Source organism: Paroedura picta, chromosome 6 (assembly GCF_049243985.1).
Source record: "Paroedura picta isolate Pp20150507F chromosome 6, Ppicta_v3.0, whole genome shotgun sequence".
Classification (NCBI taxonomy): domain Eukaryota; kingdom Metazoa; phylum Chordata; class Lepidosauria; order Squamata; family Gekkonidae; genus Paroedura; species Paroedura picta.
This window is the reverse complement of record NC_135374.1, coordinates 12910749-12926486: the sequence shown is the minus strand read 5'-3', so window position 1 is coordinate 12926486 and position 15738 is coordinate 12910749. Positions and strand designations below refer to the sequence as shown.

Sequence of the window (15738 nt, the reverse complement as noted above, 5' to 3'; positions counted from 1 at the left end):
TAGACCAGTGTCCCATCAGGTCTAGTGGCCTGTTTCATCCAGCTGCCTTTGAAGACAAACAGATACACAAGGCTCATACTGACTTCCTGCTTCCTAGAATTGATTAAACCAGAAGAATAAATGCTTTTCCCCCTTGCCTCTGTGGGTTATTTACTGTTTAAGAACAGCAGAGACCGTAAGGAAGAGTGTTTTGACTGGCGAGTGAGGAACAAAACCTCATGTGCCTCGTCTTCCAAGGGCATCAGTTGATTAGCTTATGGAATTCAACCTGCCCATCCCATTTTGCTGCTGAGGTAAAGCTGTGCCTTCCTCGGACTGATTTCTCCGCTTGTCGACTGGTGATCTGTAACCTTTGATGCTAATTATCGCCCCTTTCTGAGGTCTGAAGAAAATGGCTTTGAATGTAGGTGGCTTAGTGGCTCTGGTTGTATTTTATTTGATAACGTTGGCAACTGGCATTTGGGCCTCTCGGAGAAGCAAAAAGGAGGCGAGAGGGAACCCGAGCGAAGTGGCCATCGTGGGAGGCAGAAACATGAACTTTTGGGTCGGATTGTTCACTGCAACTGGTAAGTGTGGGTCTTTCCTAAAGAGTACAAGCATGCAGGGAAGTTCTCCAGCACTGCAGCTGCCCATGTGTAGCAGAGGCCTGCAGATCTCCTGGAATTCCAACTTCATCTCCAGAGGAGAGACAGCTCTCCTGGAGAAAATGGCTATTTTGGAGGGGTAGATGTGTTTTATGCTATTATACCCCACTATTATACCCCACTACCCTTCCCAACTGGACCCTCCCCAGATTTCCTGGAATTTCTCAAGTTGGAGCAGGATCAACAAGTTTAGAGCACCTTCCTGTGGAGGAATGATGGATTGTGGATAGAATTTGGCAAGCAGAGTCAGTGGGGTAGAGCGGTTAAGGTCAGCGGACGCATAGAAAGCCAGGTTTGATTCCTTACTCCACCACATGCAGCCATCTGGGTGGCCTTGGGCCAGTCACAGTCCTCTCCGAGCTCTCTTGGCCCTACCTGCCTCACAAGGTGCCTGTGCTGGGGAGAGGAAGGGAAAGCTGACTGTGAGCCCCTTTGAGACTTCTTAGGGTAGAGAAAAGTGGGGTATGAAAACATACTGTTGTTTTACTATTTCACTTTGTCATGGTAGGGATAGGAGAAACGGAACTTTCTAGAGGTTTATGACATGAACAGGATGAAAACGGGGAAACATCATTGCCTTCTTTCTCATTACTAATAAAGCTGATCAATAGTAGATTCTGTCAAATTCTTCTTATTAAGATTAACCACAGAGATGGTCCATAGACCACTTGCCTCCCCTTCTTCATATGATCTACATATGGGGGGGGGGATATGCATTAGAGCAGGGGTAGTCAAACTGCGGTCCTCCAGATGTCCATAGCGAATGCTGGCAGGGGCTCCTGGGAATTGTAGTCCATGGACATCTGGAGGGCCGAAGTTTGACTACCCTTGCATTAGAGAATGGCAAAGAGAATTAGATGTCCCACTTCATTATTATTGCCCTGATCTGCTTCTGTTTCCCTCTCCCTCCATTCCTTTTTTTCATTTTGGGAAATAGATATGACTTGGGGAGGGGGGCATGATAGAGGTCTACATAATTACCCATGGGGTGGAAAAAAGAGCCCAGCCAAAGCAAGGCACAGGGGAAAAGGTAAGCATGAAGTTAATGCCCAACTGGATTGTTGCTGTGTTTTTGTTGTTGTTTAGTAATAATATAATGCACACGGACACAAACACATTGCTTCTTATTGCTTCCCATGTGGAAAGACCGCTCAGACCTAGTGATATAGAATCATAGAATCATAGAATCATAGAGTTGGAAGGGGCCACGCAGGCCATCTAGTCCAACCCCCTGCTCAACGCAGGATCAGCCCAGAGCATCCTAAAGCATCCAAGAAAAGTGTGTATCCAACCTTTGCTTGAAGACTGCCAGTGAGGGGGAGCTCACCACCTACTTAGGCAGCCTATTCCACTGCTGAACTACTCTGACTGTGAACATTTTTTTCCTGATATCTAGCCTATATCGTTGTACTTGTAGTTTAAACCCATTACTGCGTGTCCTTTCCTCTGCAGCCAGCAGAAACAGCCTCCTGCCCTCCTCCAAGTGACAACCTTTCAAATACTTAAAGAGGGCTATCATGTCCCCTCTCAACCTCCTTTTCTCCAGGCTGAACATTCCCAAGTCCCTCAACCTATCTTCATAGGGCTTGGTCCCTTGGCCCCAGATCTCACTCCTGTTTCTACTGCTTCCTTTTAGCGACGTGGGTTGGAGGAGCTTACATCAACGGAACGGCGGAAATTGTCTACCTTCCCGCCAGAGGTCTAGTGTGGGTTCAAGCACCAGCAGGCTTTGCTTTGGCCCTTCTTATTGGTAAAGATCATTTTAAAAAATCTTGAATGTTTAATAACTTGTTAAAAATAGGTTAGGTTGCCCCTTGCCAGCAGAATTCAAAGAAGTGTTCATTACAGTTGTTTAAATTTAAATTCTGCCAGAACAATGTTAAAAGTCTTGAACACTCAAGTGACTTAACCCGATAGATTTGGGTCAAGTTGTGATAGAGAATCGTACGTGCCTCTCTTTTATTTTGTCCCGCCTACCCATAACTGGTGGGGGAGAAGAAATCAAGCCGTTGATGGCTGTACATTTAGCAAAAGTCCTATATTTATTTTGCAGATGGACCAGAGCCAAGACAAGCCCAGGAGTCACGCAGTTGTCTTCATCAGTGACCCTGAGTACCATAAACAAAATTTCTCATTCACCAGTTATTTCCTGTATAACTTCCTAATATTATTCCTGACCACAAGGGTGCAATCTCTCAAAATCCTAAATCTTAATGTACATTTTTAAATACACCAAGGAATGAAGGTGCAAGTGGTGATACCATTTGCGCAAAACACATTTCCCAAAGCCATCTGATCTAAAAATTGAATTTATGCAGAAAACATTCAGGTTTTAGAATGGTCAGGAGAATGCTATTGTTGTTGTTGTTGTTGTTGTTGTTGTTGTTATGTGCGAAGTCGTGTCCGACCCATCACGACCCCATGGACAATGATCCTCCAGGCCTTCCTGTCCTCTACCATTCCCCGGAGTCCATTTAAGCTCTCACCGACTGCTTCAGTGACTCCATCCAGCCACCTCATTCTCTGTCGTCCCCTTCTTCTTTTGCCCTCAATCGCTCCCAGCATTAGGCTCTTCTCCAGGGAGTCCTTCCTTCTCTTGAGGTTGCCAAAGTATCTGAGTTTCATCTTCAGGATCTGGCCTTCTAAAGAGCAGTCAGGGCTGATCTCCTCTAGGACTAACCGGTTTGTTTGCCTTGCAGTCCAAGGGACTCGCAAGAGTCTTCTCCAGCACCAGAGTTCAAAAGCCTCAATTCTTTGACGCTCGGCCTTCCTTATGGTCCAACTTTCGCAGCCATACATTACAACTGGGAAGACCATAGCCTTGACTAAACGCACTTTTGAACCAGAAGTTGCCCATCTGCAAAATAAATATAGAACTTTTGCAAAGTCTACAGCCATCATCATCTGGATCTCTTTTCTTCCCCTGGTTGTTCGGTTGACGGGTCCTTTCTTCTTTTACCCATAACTGGTGCCTGACGATGAACCCTGTGAAGCTCTAAAGCTTGCAGTAAGTTCTAAACCAGTAAAACTCATCCAATATAATTGTGAACATTTCTGGGGTATCTTGAAGAGTCTACAGGAGTTCAGTGCAGATAAAGAAGATATGGGGGGCAGACGCATGAGAAACAGTCTGTTTTTAGAGTATATATGCAATATTTCTGATGCCTTGCCAATTGTGAAATCTGCAAGTGTTATTGGATGCAGAAGATGCTTTTCAAAGCACCATCCTATGCAAATCACTCCTGAGCTGTCTATCAACTTGGCGGCATATTGATGGTACTTTAATAGCTGCAAAATAGCTTGCTGCAAAAATATCATATGATTTCTTTTTAAACAGGTGGGCTCTTCTTTGTCAATCCCATGCGATCCAAGAATTATTTGACAATGATGGACCCGATCCAAGAAGCTTATGGGAACACGATGGGAAGTCTCTTGTTTATTCCATCCTTAATAGCAGACGTGTTCTGGTTTGCAGCTATTCTGGCATCCTTAGGTAGCTATCTCTCTCTTGTCTTGCAGGATGAACGGGTAAGAGACAAGTCACGGCTGATGTAAGAGATTTGTGATCAGGCTTCCAAACATGATGGAAATTGAGGTTGCTTTTTTTTTTCTCCCCACCACTAGTGTTAATAGCAACTAGGGGGTATTTTTGTTTAGGGAAACAGCTACTGCTGGGATTCCAGGAAAGAGCAAAGGTGAAAAGCTCATGATAAAAGCCTTTTCAGTCCTTAAATTGCTCCTCTTTTGAACCAGCTCTGTAAAATCCTGTCTGGACAGCTCTCCCTCACATAGACTCTAGGCCTAGTTTGCACACAAGAGATAATGCACTTTCAATGCACTTTAGAAGTAGATTTTCCTGTTCCGCACAGGAAAATCCAGCCGTGAAAGCACATTGAAAGTGCATTATCTATTGAATGCAGACTAGGCCTCTGTTTCTGGGCCTTGCTCTTGACTCTGAAGGACAGTTCTCCTGACTCACCAAACTTCAGGATCTCAAACCTCTCTGTACTCAGAACCAGGACAAAACCTCATATTTGGTTGAGCTGATTCCCAGTTCCACAACCTACAAGTGGGGGAAATCTGAGAAGGGAAATGTTCTGTTTCAAATCATTAACGAAACACTGGCCCTAGGACAGTGGTTCTCAACCTGAGGGTTGGGAACCCTTTGGAGGTCGAACGACCCTTTCACAAGGGTCACGGCAGAGCAAGCAGCTTGGCCCAGGGGGGGGGGGCATCTACACAACAGCCTTGCGGGGTAGATCCAGATAGAGCGTTTGTCTGTCTGGAGCAGAGGAAAAGAGCGAGATGGGCATGATGGGACAAGAGGCAGAACTGAACTGAGAAACCCCAGGGGAAAAACCCAATTTATATCCAATCATGAACAATGGATCTTCTTGCCATGGGTCAGTTTTGGTTTAATTTCCGTGAAAGAACCCTTGCATAATTTTATGGTTGGGGGCCACCACAACATGAGGAACTGTATTAAAGGGTCACGGCATAAGGAAGGTTGAGAACCAGTGGTTTAGTTAGAAAATGTGTTTGAAAAACCGCATAGCATGAAATTTACTCAGCATTGTCCTTTCCTATAGGGTCGACCATGAAAGTCATTTTGGATATCCAGGGGTATTTAGCTATCGTTATCTCTGCATGCATAGTGATTCTTTATACTTTGCTGGGCGGTCTGTATTCTGTTGCTTATACTGATGTAATACAGCTCGTCTTTATAACTGCTAGCCTGGTAAGTTCCGACATTTTCATGTTTGTACTTGCATGGGGGGAGGGAAGGTAGAATGGTGTCGCCCAACCTCATCAGATCTGTAAGCTAAGCAGGGTGGCTACTTGGATGAGAAACCACAAAGAAGGCTGGAGTTGCCATAAATTGGCTGCAGCTTGATGGTACTTCACACATACACACACACAACCTTGAGCAGAGGGTTAGACTACATGGCCTGCATGGCCCCTTCCGACTCTACGATTCAATGATTCAATAGAAGAAGAAGAAGAAGAGTTGGTTCTTATATGCCGCTTTTCCCTACCCGAAGGAGGCTCAAAGCAGCTTACAGTCGCCTTCCCATTCCTCTCCCCACAACAGACACCCTGTGGGGTGGGTGAGGCTGGGAGAGCCCTGATATCACTGCTCGGTCAGAACAGTTTTATCAGTGCCGTGGCGAGCCCAAGTTCACCCAGCTGGCTGCATGTGGGGGAGTGCAGAATCGAACCTGGCATGCCAGATTAGAAGTCCACACTCCTAACCACTACACCAAACTGGCTCTCATGAGTAAAAAAAATACATGAGTAAAAAAGGATAGGAGACTTCTGGCACTTTGAAACTGAACACAATTTTACTTCAGCCTAGGCTTTGTGGGATCCTCTTCTTCAGATAAGTGGAACTTCTCTTTGGAGACATTAGGAGTTTGGGAGGGCGGGAAAGAGCAGGGTCAAGAGGCCATGAAATGGAGGACATAAAGGATGAAAGGCAATTGTGCCAAATTCAGATATAACCAAGAAAAATACACAGATCATTCAGTCGTTATACTATGCTAGTTAACGCCTACAATAAATGAGAAATCTCAGGTATTGCTAAAGCAGGTAATGGCTATACAGAATAATTACAAGCAGATTTACACCCTTCTAAACCCATTCATTTCAGTGGATTGAGAATGATATAGCTCTATTTAGGACTGAATCGATGAGTGAAATCCCTGTTGAGAGACCATGTGAAACATCAGAATGAATCCCAATTAGGATTACGAATAATCTGGGGGGGGATGTCTTGCCCCTTTAAATGAAGCTTCATGTGTGGAATTGGGCAACTGAAGCTTTTCATGGCGTGGAGGTAATTACGTACATCATCTGGTAGATAACATCTTGCTAAGTGTCTCTTAAAGCAGTGGTCCCCAACCTTTTTATCACTGGGGACCACTCAACGCTTGACAATTTTACTGAGGCCTGGTGTGGGGGGGGTAGTTTACTCCTCTACTCTCAACCACTGCCCTAACGCTCTCTGATCGCTATGGCAATGTTTAAACATCCCTTCAAAATAAGATACAGACACGCCACAACAATGAACATCAGGAACATTTGATTTTCATGGAAATTTTAACTCATGACAATGACAAATCAAGGGGAACCCTGAGCTTGTTTCTCTGCAAAGAGATAGTTCCATCTGGGAGTGATCGGAGACAAGGACACCCAAAGTGTGTTGTGAAGGGCCAGGGGGATGAAGTAAAGGGCCGGAGGGGGGGGGGAGAAGGCGTCCTTCGGGGCCCACCTCCAATTAGTCGAAGGACATGTGGTCCGCAGCCCACAGGTTGGGGGTCGCTATCTTAAAAGGTTAGGGCATTTTTAAAATCCCCCTTGGTTGCAACCCGAATTTCAATTCAGCAATTTTCAAGATGGAAGTTACTTTGAAGTTCTTTAGTTGGGACCTTCCACATGCACAATATTATCTGCAATAAAGTTATGGTCTCTTTTGTATAAATAGTTGTCTTTGTATAAATAGTTCATAGTTCTCTTTTGTATAAATCTATGCACTGACAAACTAGACTCTAACTTATTTAGCTTCAGCCCTGTTGCTGAGTCAGGAACCATGAACTCTAACTTACGGCTCCCAGCCATAGATTTCACATATAATTCAGATTAATTTCAGATATAATTCAGTAACGATGCTACGTCTTGGAGCCGAGACCAGGGAAAGAGGCGGATCCCACAGCGGCATCCTGAACAATCCTAAAATCCTATTGATAAACATCTGAGCACCATTCAGATCAATGCAGAAGGGTGTAACGTTACGGAGGCTGCGAATTCCAAAGGGAAACCCCCTGAAATAATTCCGATGTTTCTGTTTTCCTGAAAGGGGATTTGTATCCCATTCGCCATGACCAACTCTGCTACAGAAAGCATTTCACGGACGGTTGCCCGCCACGTATTTCAAGCCCCTTGGGTTGGAAAAATAGAGGCCCAGGATATTGGAAGGTGGTCGGATGACTTCTTATATTTGGTAAGGAAGAGTTAGCAGGTTGGTGTTCATCACCTAGGGTTGCTAACTCAAGGCGGGGAAATTGCTGGAGATTTGGGGTACAGACAGGGGAGGGAAGGGCCTTAGTAGGGTATCTTGCCATAGTCCACCCTCCAAGGCAGCCATTTTCTTAAGGGGAACTGATCTCTGTAGCCTGGAGGTCACTTGTAGTTCCAGCAGATTTCCAAGTCCCACCTGGAGTTTGGCAGCCCTTTCATTTCCTCACTTTCTTGTAGCCAGCCTGCAGAAACTGTTGTGCCAGGTGCAGGACTGGCTCTTCAAGGAGGTGGACTAAGGCAGTGGTAGTCAACCTGTGGTCCTCCAGATGTCCATGGACTACAATTCCCATGAGCCCCTGCCAGCATTTGCTGGCAGGGGCTCATGGGAATTGTAGTCCACGGACCTCTGGAGGACCACAGGTTGACTACCCCTAGCCTACGGTAATCAACTCAGGCAGTGAGTTATCTTGGCTTCTCTTTCAGGTTCTGGGGGCCATTCCGTGGCAAACGTATTTCCAGCGAATCCTCTCGGCTTCTTCAGCAAAACAAGCCCGGCTCATTTCTTACTTTTCCGGAATGGGATGCTTCATGCTGGCCATCCCCTCTGTGCTCATTGGAGCTGTTGCTGCCTCCACAGGTACCTCTAAGAGTGCTTGGGACGGTAAGGGGGTTCGGGGCACATCCGCTCTCCAACTTGAAGTGCTGGAAGTACAAATCCTCCTGAACGTTCAGTTGCAGCCAGAAGTAGGCCAGGAGCACAAACAAAAATCACACTGCCTGTGCCCAGAGGCAGACAAGATTTTACTCCAGTATAAGTGGAAAGAGCAGAGAAACAAGGTAAAGTCAATGCAGGTGATACAGAGATCCGTGACCTCAGTCTTTTAAAATCAAATGACAGCTCTGCCTTGTCCCACTTGGGATTATGTATCGACCCAGATTAGTGTGCAGGCAGAGGGGGGGGGGAGTTTAACACCTCCATCCTTGTATGGTTGAAACTGCCGCTCCTATATTGCCCTTTGAGTTGGGTGAATAAGTACTGATAATTTCCTTGTTCAAACCGAGAGCCAGTTTGGTGTAGTGCTTAGGAGTGCAGACTTCTAATCTGGCATGCCAGGTTCGATTCTGCACTCCCCCACATGCAACCAGCTGGGTGACCTTGGGCTCCCGACAGCACTGATAAAACTGTTCTGACTGAGCAGTGATATTAGGGCTCTCTCAGCCTCACCCACCCCACAGGGTGTCTGTTGTGGGGAGAGGAAAGGGGAGGTGAATGTAAGCCGCTTTGAGACTCCTTTGGGTAGGGAAAAGTGGCATATAAGAACCAACTCTTCTTCTTCTTCTTCGATCTCTAAAGGTCCATAAAGACACACAATTTCAGTTGTCAGAACAGGAGTGAAAAAGATAAATTTCCTTTCCAGTTCTCATTTGAACCAGTTGGGGGACCAGGTGGTAATAAATGACCTTTAGAAGATACTATTTCCAGTTGTTTGTTTATTTGTTTATTTATCCATCCATCCATCCATCCATCCATCCATCCATTGATTTATATACCTCCGCTCTCAAAGACTCATGGTGGTTTACAATAAAATGGTAAAATGGTCAGCCATTTTGAGACTCCTTTGGGTAGAGAAAAGTGGCATATAAGAACCAACTCTTCTTATTCATGGTTGTCATAACCGTGACAGGACAGACTGTGTTCGATAACCTCTATGCTGACACCCATGCAGACCTTTTAACATACTGTTTCTTCTTTCTGAGACTGGAACCAGACGGCCTATGGCCTTCCCACGCCCAATGAAAGAGGCGAGTCAGCTCTCATCCTCCCTTTAGTTCTCCACTATCTCTGCCCAACGTACGTCTCCATTGGCGGTTTGGGAGCCATTGCGGCCGCCGTGATGTCTTCTGGGGATTCGGCGTTGCTCTCCGCAAGCTCCATGTTTGCTCACAACATTTATAGGAAAATCCTGAGGAAAAAGGTAAATGGGCAGAATGCAGGCATCAAGCCATGTGGACGTCACATGGATGTGGCTGTGATAGGAGGCCAGGATCATTCAGGAGGGTGTTCTGTCCGTTCCCCACAGGCCACAAAAAAAGAGGGGATGGGTTAATCAAGATTCATTAATATGGGAGAAAGCCATATACGAAAACATTCTTCATCTGTGACAGAAATTCCCAAACTGAAGGCTATGACAAAAGTGTGTCCTTAGAAATTAATAACTCAAACTAGAATCTTTCCTGTGGAGGAATAATTCCACTGTGTCTCTACATCAGAGGCAAACAAAACGACTACAAATGCAGAGTATCCTTCTGGATCTCTGTAAGAGTCTCTGATCTGGGAAAGGCCACGTTACCCCTGGGAAGCTCTCATGTAACCCCAGGCTTTCCCAACCAGGGGTTTGTAAAACTCCAGGGTTTCATGGCAGCCCTGGAAACCTGAGGCAAGAGTTAGGTCGCCACTGAAATGATCTTCCAGACCAGATTGTTTCTAAAGTTGTCGCTTTTTTGGAATTTCAGGCAACGGAGAAAGATGTATTGTGGGTCATGAGAGCTTCCGTGGTTGTCTTTGGGGCATTGGCTGCAGCTCTGGCATTTTATTCCCATTCGATTTACGACCTCTGGTTCCTTGGAGGCGAGCTTGTGTACACCCTCCTTTTCCCTCAGCTGTGCTGCGCTCTTTTTATTCCGCACACCAACGCATACGGTTCCGCTGCCGGGTTCTTCTTCGGATTTCTGCTGCGGCTGTTGGCAGGGGAGCCGTCCCTGAAGATCCCCCCGCTTATCCACTACCCAGGATGCTCTCTGGTGGACGGGGCCTACGTTCAGCGGTTCCCCTTTAAGACGGTCACCATGCTTGTCGCTCTCTTGACCATCGTTTCCGTCTCCTACCTGGCAGCCTTTGTGTTTAAGAGAAGCCTCCTTCCTCCCACCTGGGATGTCTGTCAGTTAATAAAGGAAGACCGCATGTTTGTCTCTTTACCTACGAGAGAAAAACAGACGGGCCTGCAAAAAGATGGAAGCGATGAACGAATGGAGGAGAACAAGAGTGATGGTACTTTGTAATTTGGCCATATTGTGGTCGTTGGGGAGAAAGCCTTCTTGGTTCTTCAGATCTTTGGGGAAGGCCCTGATCTTTGTGGTGCTCAGTTTGGTGGGCACGAAGGTGTGTGGGTGAGTGGGTGGGTGCTGTCTGCAGTGCCCCCAGTGTTTTGGGGCGCCCTAATTTGGGAGGCCTGTCTGGCTTCAAATCTGAGCTTTTTTTTTTACAAAAAACCCACATGTGAATAGGTTGTATTCCATGCCCAGATGATGACCACCCAACCCCCCCTCCCCGCCCAAATTCCTGGTAAGTCTGTCCTGGAGGAAATTCACCTCCCAACGATTGTACTTCTACAGCAGGGGTCGTCAAACTGTGGCCCTCCAGATGTCCATGGACTACAATTCCCAGAAGCAAATGCTGGCAGGGGCTTCTGGGAATTGTAGTCCATGGACATCTGGCAGGCAGCAGTTTGACTACCCCTGTTCTAGAGTATTGAACAGGACAACCCTCAAGCAAAAGAGAAGCAAAATATCTTAGCAAGGTTGTTGTTGTTAGGCACCAAGTCATGTCTGACCCATCGCAACCCCATGGACAATGGTCCTCCAGGCCTTCCTGTCCTCTACCATTCCCTGGAGTCCATTTATCTTAGCAAGGACAGGTCCCCAAATATAGACATTCTAAATAAATGGGGAGGTTGGTGTTGTGTTTGTGGACCTGCCGAGGACTGAGCTTGAGGTCTGAGGAAGGATCCAAGTAGATGCGTAACTGACCAATGTTCCACTAGATCTTGTCATTTCAAATCTGAAACTAGCCAATAGCACATGCTGGCAGAAAGATCAATTGTCTTCCCTGTGTATATATGTTAGGATTTTAGAATCACAGTATCATAGAGTTGGAAGGGGCCATACAGGCCATCTAGTCCAACCCCCTGCTCAATGCAGGATCAGCCCAAAGCATCCTAAAGCATCCAAGAGAAGTGTGTATCCAACCCTAGGGTCCCCACCTCCTTCATCTCATCCACCAACTCTTCTGGGGTTTTGTTGTTGTTGGGATTACTCGCAACTTGTACCATACTGAGATCACAATAAAAAGAGCTGTTTTGTACGCCCTGTGCCTTGCCTTCCTTTGAACCCATGGATTTAACTGTTAGATTTAGGGTTATCAACTACAGGTTGGGGAATTCCTGGAGATTTTGGGAGCAGATCCTGGGGAGGTGAGAGACTTGGTGAGGGAAAGGACCTCAGGAGGGTATAATGCCAAAAGTGTCCACATTCCAAAGCTGCCACTTGCTTCAGGGGATCTCTGTCATCTGGGGATGAGTTGCAATTCCAGGCCCTACCTGGAGGGTGGCAACCCTAGGAGTGAGTAGAAGGTTAGGGACAGTGGTTGCCGAGAAGCAAGTTTACCTGCTATCACTGGGGCTTCAATAGGACGCAAATACTGGGTGGTTCAAGAATTCTCAGTACACCTGAAGATAGAAGAATAAGAAGAGCCCTGCTGGGTCAGCCCAGTGGTCCATCTAGCTCAGCATCATGTCTCACAGTTCTTCTGGATGGCCAACAACAGGGCATAGAGGCCGAGGCCTTCAAAAGAGCATCAGAAGAGCCCTGCTGGGTGAGCATCAAGTATAGCATCCTGGCTCAGATGGTGGGCAACCCGTTCCTCTGGATGGCCAACGACAGGGCATAGAGGCTGAGGCCTTCTGAAGAACATCAGAAGAGGCCTGCAGAGTCAGCTCAGTGGTCCATCTAGTTCAGCATCCTGTCTCATGTGGTGCCCAACCAGTTCCTCTGGACAGCCAACTGCAGAGCATAGAGGCTGAGGCCTTTATAAGAACATTAGAAGAGCCCTGCTGGGTCAGGCTGGTGGTTCAGCATCGTGTCTCACATGGTGGCCAATCAGTTCTTCTGGATGGCCAACTACAGGGTATAGAGGCTGAGGCCTTTTTAAGATCATCAGAAGAAGCTTGCTGAGTCAGCCCAGTGGTCCATCTAGTCCAGCATCCTGTCTCACATGATGGCCAACTGGTTCTGGATGGCCAAGGCCTTCCCCTGATTTTGTCTCCTGGCTCTGGGATTCAGAGGTTGATGATTACCTCTGAATGTGGTGGTTCACATGGCGCTCCACTTTAGGCCTAACCCAACAAGTTCAGCCAGTGCCCCACATAAACTAAACATGCACCCAAGAATGTTTCTCAAAGAGTCCACTGTGATATACAAAGTTCCCAAAATTCACCTCAGCCGAAAAGAAGATGTGGAAAAGGGTTCCTTGAAGACGGAGAGTTTGAGAACTGGCAGACAAATCATAATAAAATTGTCTTTGCCAAAGAGTTTGTGTCGAAAGTGGGGGGGGGGGCTGGGTATAACTTTTCAACTCCCTAGCACAGTTTGTGGCAAAGAAGGAGCTTTTTGCTCTCCTGCTTAGATAGATGCTCGACTTTTAAAAGTGTTTTTGTTCTATTATTCATGACTTCAGATCTTGCCCTCTAGAGATACTCTGAAAAACCATAAGGCAGAGAAGGCAATAAATAAACCTTCTTTGATCCCATGCAAACAGCAAACTGGCCCTTTAAGGGAATTCCCCCCCCCCTTCTCTGCTGAACTAAAGAGGGTTTGCAGGGAAAGGGTGGATTCTGCTGCTAGTGGCTGCCAACCTCCAGGTGAGACCTGGAGTTCTAGAGATTCAACTGTGTGAGGCTAATGCTGATGTTTTTAAATATTTAAATGTACACATGAATGTAATAAATGTTTGTGTTTTAATACTTAGCGTATTCCTCTGCTGTTCAGCCTCTTAGGTTCCTATCTTCAGAGGTAGGAGACAACAAGATAGGGATTTGTACCTGCCAAAATGTGAAGTGCGTGAACAGTTGCTGGGCATTTCATTTCCTTCTTGGGAATCTCCAGGGGCTGGACTGGAAGTAGGAAGTTCCTTTTCCGTGTGTGGGTGGAGGTCATTAGCAAGTCCATTAGGAAGCGTTTTTCCTATGTCCGGGTGGAGTTCATTAGGAAGTCCATTAGTCAAGGGCTGCCTCTGCAGGACATAAACACGATGCCTTCAATAATCACCTTCAGCACAGTGGATATGCTGAGTTGTGTATCAAGATCTGAATCCAGCAGGAACTAAAGTTTTAAATTTAATGCCTTCACCAGCAGGGGGCACAGAAGTTCCACAGTCACAATTAGTAATGGAAGTACAAGAAAACAAAACGTAATTGCAATTATGTCTAAGCAAGATGAGCATAGAATTTCACATTTTTTGGGTATTTCCTCCCCATCATTGTATAGAGCTGGTTTGCGATTCTTGAAAAAAAACGACACGCACACAATTGCAACTCCAGACTGTCTTGTGCAGAAGTATTGAAGCATCTCAGGGCAAGCATTCCCTTAAATTTCACGCTTTCCTTCTCTTTCCTGTTTCTCTTGGGGCTGGCTTCTTCTTTTTCTGCATTTGTAAATTAATTGTAAATTATCAGGGGGAGGGGGTTGTAAGAAAGAAAGCCAAAACTACTGCGTGCTTTTCCAAACTATATATTATAATTGTCCTACGATAATAATAAACAACCAAGAGCCTCTTGTGGCGCAGTGTGGTAAGGCAGCCGTCTGAAAGCTTTGCCCATGAGGCTGGGAGTTCAATCCCAGCAGCCGGCTCAAGGTTGACTCAGCCTTCCATCTTTCCGAGGTCGGTAAAATGAGTACCCAGCTTGCTGGGGGGTATACAGTCATGACTGGGAAAGGCACTGGCAAACCACCCCGTATTGAGTCTGCCATGAAAACGCTGGAGGGCGTCACCCCAAGGGTCAGACATGACTCGGTGCTTGCACAGGGGATACCTTTACCTTTACCTTTAATAATAAACAACGCTGCTGCTAGTGGCTGCCAACCTCCAGGCGAGACCTGGAGTTCTAGCGTTCCAGCTGTGTGAGGCTAATGCGGATGTTTTTAAATAATAAACAATAGCATATAAAACTATGAGGAGGTACGGTCATGGCGACAAGATGAAAAGCGGCCGAAAACCCGTCCACCTCCCAAGGGGAACACGAATGGCTAATTAGCCTCTGAACACCCTGGAAGAACGGCAAGGTATCAGGGAGTAATTAATTAGTGCTAAAGCAAAGGAACAAAAGGAAAACTGCAGGGATACATGGAACCCTTGCTGAAGGCAACTTCTAGGTATAAAGGGAATTTATGAGGAATATTGTGGTAGACCAGGGGTAGTCAACCTGTGGCCCTCCAGATGTTCATGGACTACAATTCCCATGAGCCCCTGCCAGCATGTTCATGGACTACAATTCCCATGAGCCCCTGCCAGCAAATGCTGGCAGGGGCTCATGGGAATTGTAGTCCATGAACATCTGGAGGACCACAGGTTGACTACCCCTATGCTAAACTATGAATCAGGAAGAACAGACATTGGATTTTCTGAATATAAAAAAAAAACATGTCACAGCTAGGGCAAAAATAAATAAATCCTAATATGTAATTATTGAGAAGAGGGTTTTTTTTTTTGATACGCTGTTTTTCACGGCCCAAAAGAATCTCGAAGCAGTCTACTATCTCCTTCCCTTCCTCTCCCCGCAACAGACATTCTGTGAGGTAGGTGGGGTTGAGAGAGCTCTGTGAGAACTGTGATTGGGCCAACGTCATCCAGCTGGCTGCATGTGGGAGAGGGAGGAATCGAACCCAGTTCTCCAGATTAGAGCCCACCACTCTTAACTGCTACACCTTGCTGGCCACTGAATGCCTTGTTAATTACTCCCCGGTTACTCTGCAAGGGATCGTAGCTTTAACAATATGTACAAGACCTTCGGGGAACAGCTTAGCAACAGCATAAATGGCCCTCCAATGGTTCATTTTCAGAAACATAGCTCCTCTGAAATAAATATCAATCAGAAATCTGTTCCATTCTCATCCCAGTTTTTTCCAAGGCACTCAGGCCTATATGGGTTCAGTTTTCCCTCTCCTCCAGTTTACCTTCACAACAGTCTTAAGAGAGCCAGATTGGTGTAGCAGTTAAGAGAGTCAGCCTGTCATCTGAAGAACT

At 46.2% G+C, this 15738-nt stretch overlaps 1 protein-coding gene across 3 annotated transcripts; it reads left to right on the top strand.

The window, feature by feature from the left end:
• Positions 1-188: 188 nt before the first annotated feature.
• LOC143839439 (high-affinity choline transporter 1-like) lies at positions 189-11802 on the top strand. Of its 3 annotated transcripts, XM_077341461.1 has the most exons (8): positions 191-566; positions 2281-2394; positions 3982-4137; positions 5234-5382; positions 7501-7644; positions 8145-8298; positions 9420-9637; positions 10176-11802. In XM_077341461.1, exons 1-8 carry the CDS (start codon positions 392-394, stop codon positions 10719-10721), a joined length of 1656 nt encoding a protein of 551 aa, XP_077197576.1. In that variant the 5' UTR covers positions 191-391; the 3' UTR covers positions 10722-11802. The 3 variants fall into 3 exon arrangements, with proteins under 3 accessions (XP_077197577.1, XP_077197576.1, XP_077197578.1); XM_077341462.1 differs by lacking the exon at positions 2281-2394 and having other exon boundaries at positions 189-566; XM_077341463.1 differs by lacking the exons at positions 191-566; positions 2281-2394 and adding an exon at positions 3382-3651.
• Positions 11803-15738: the final 3936 nt, after the last annotated feature.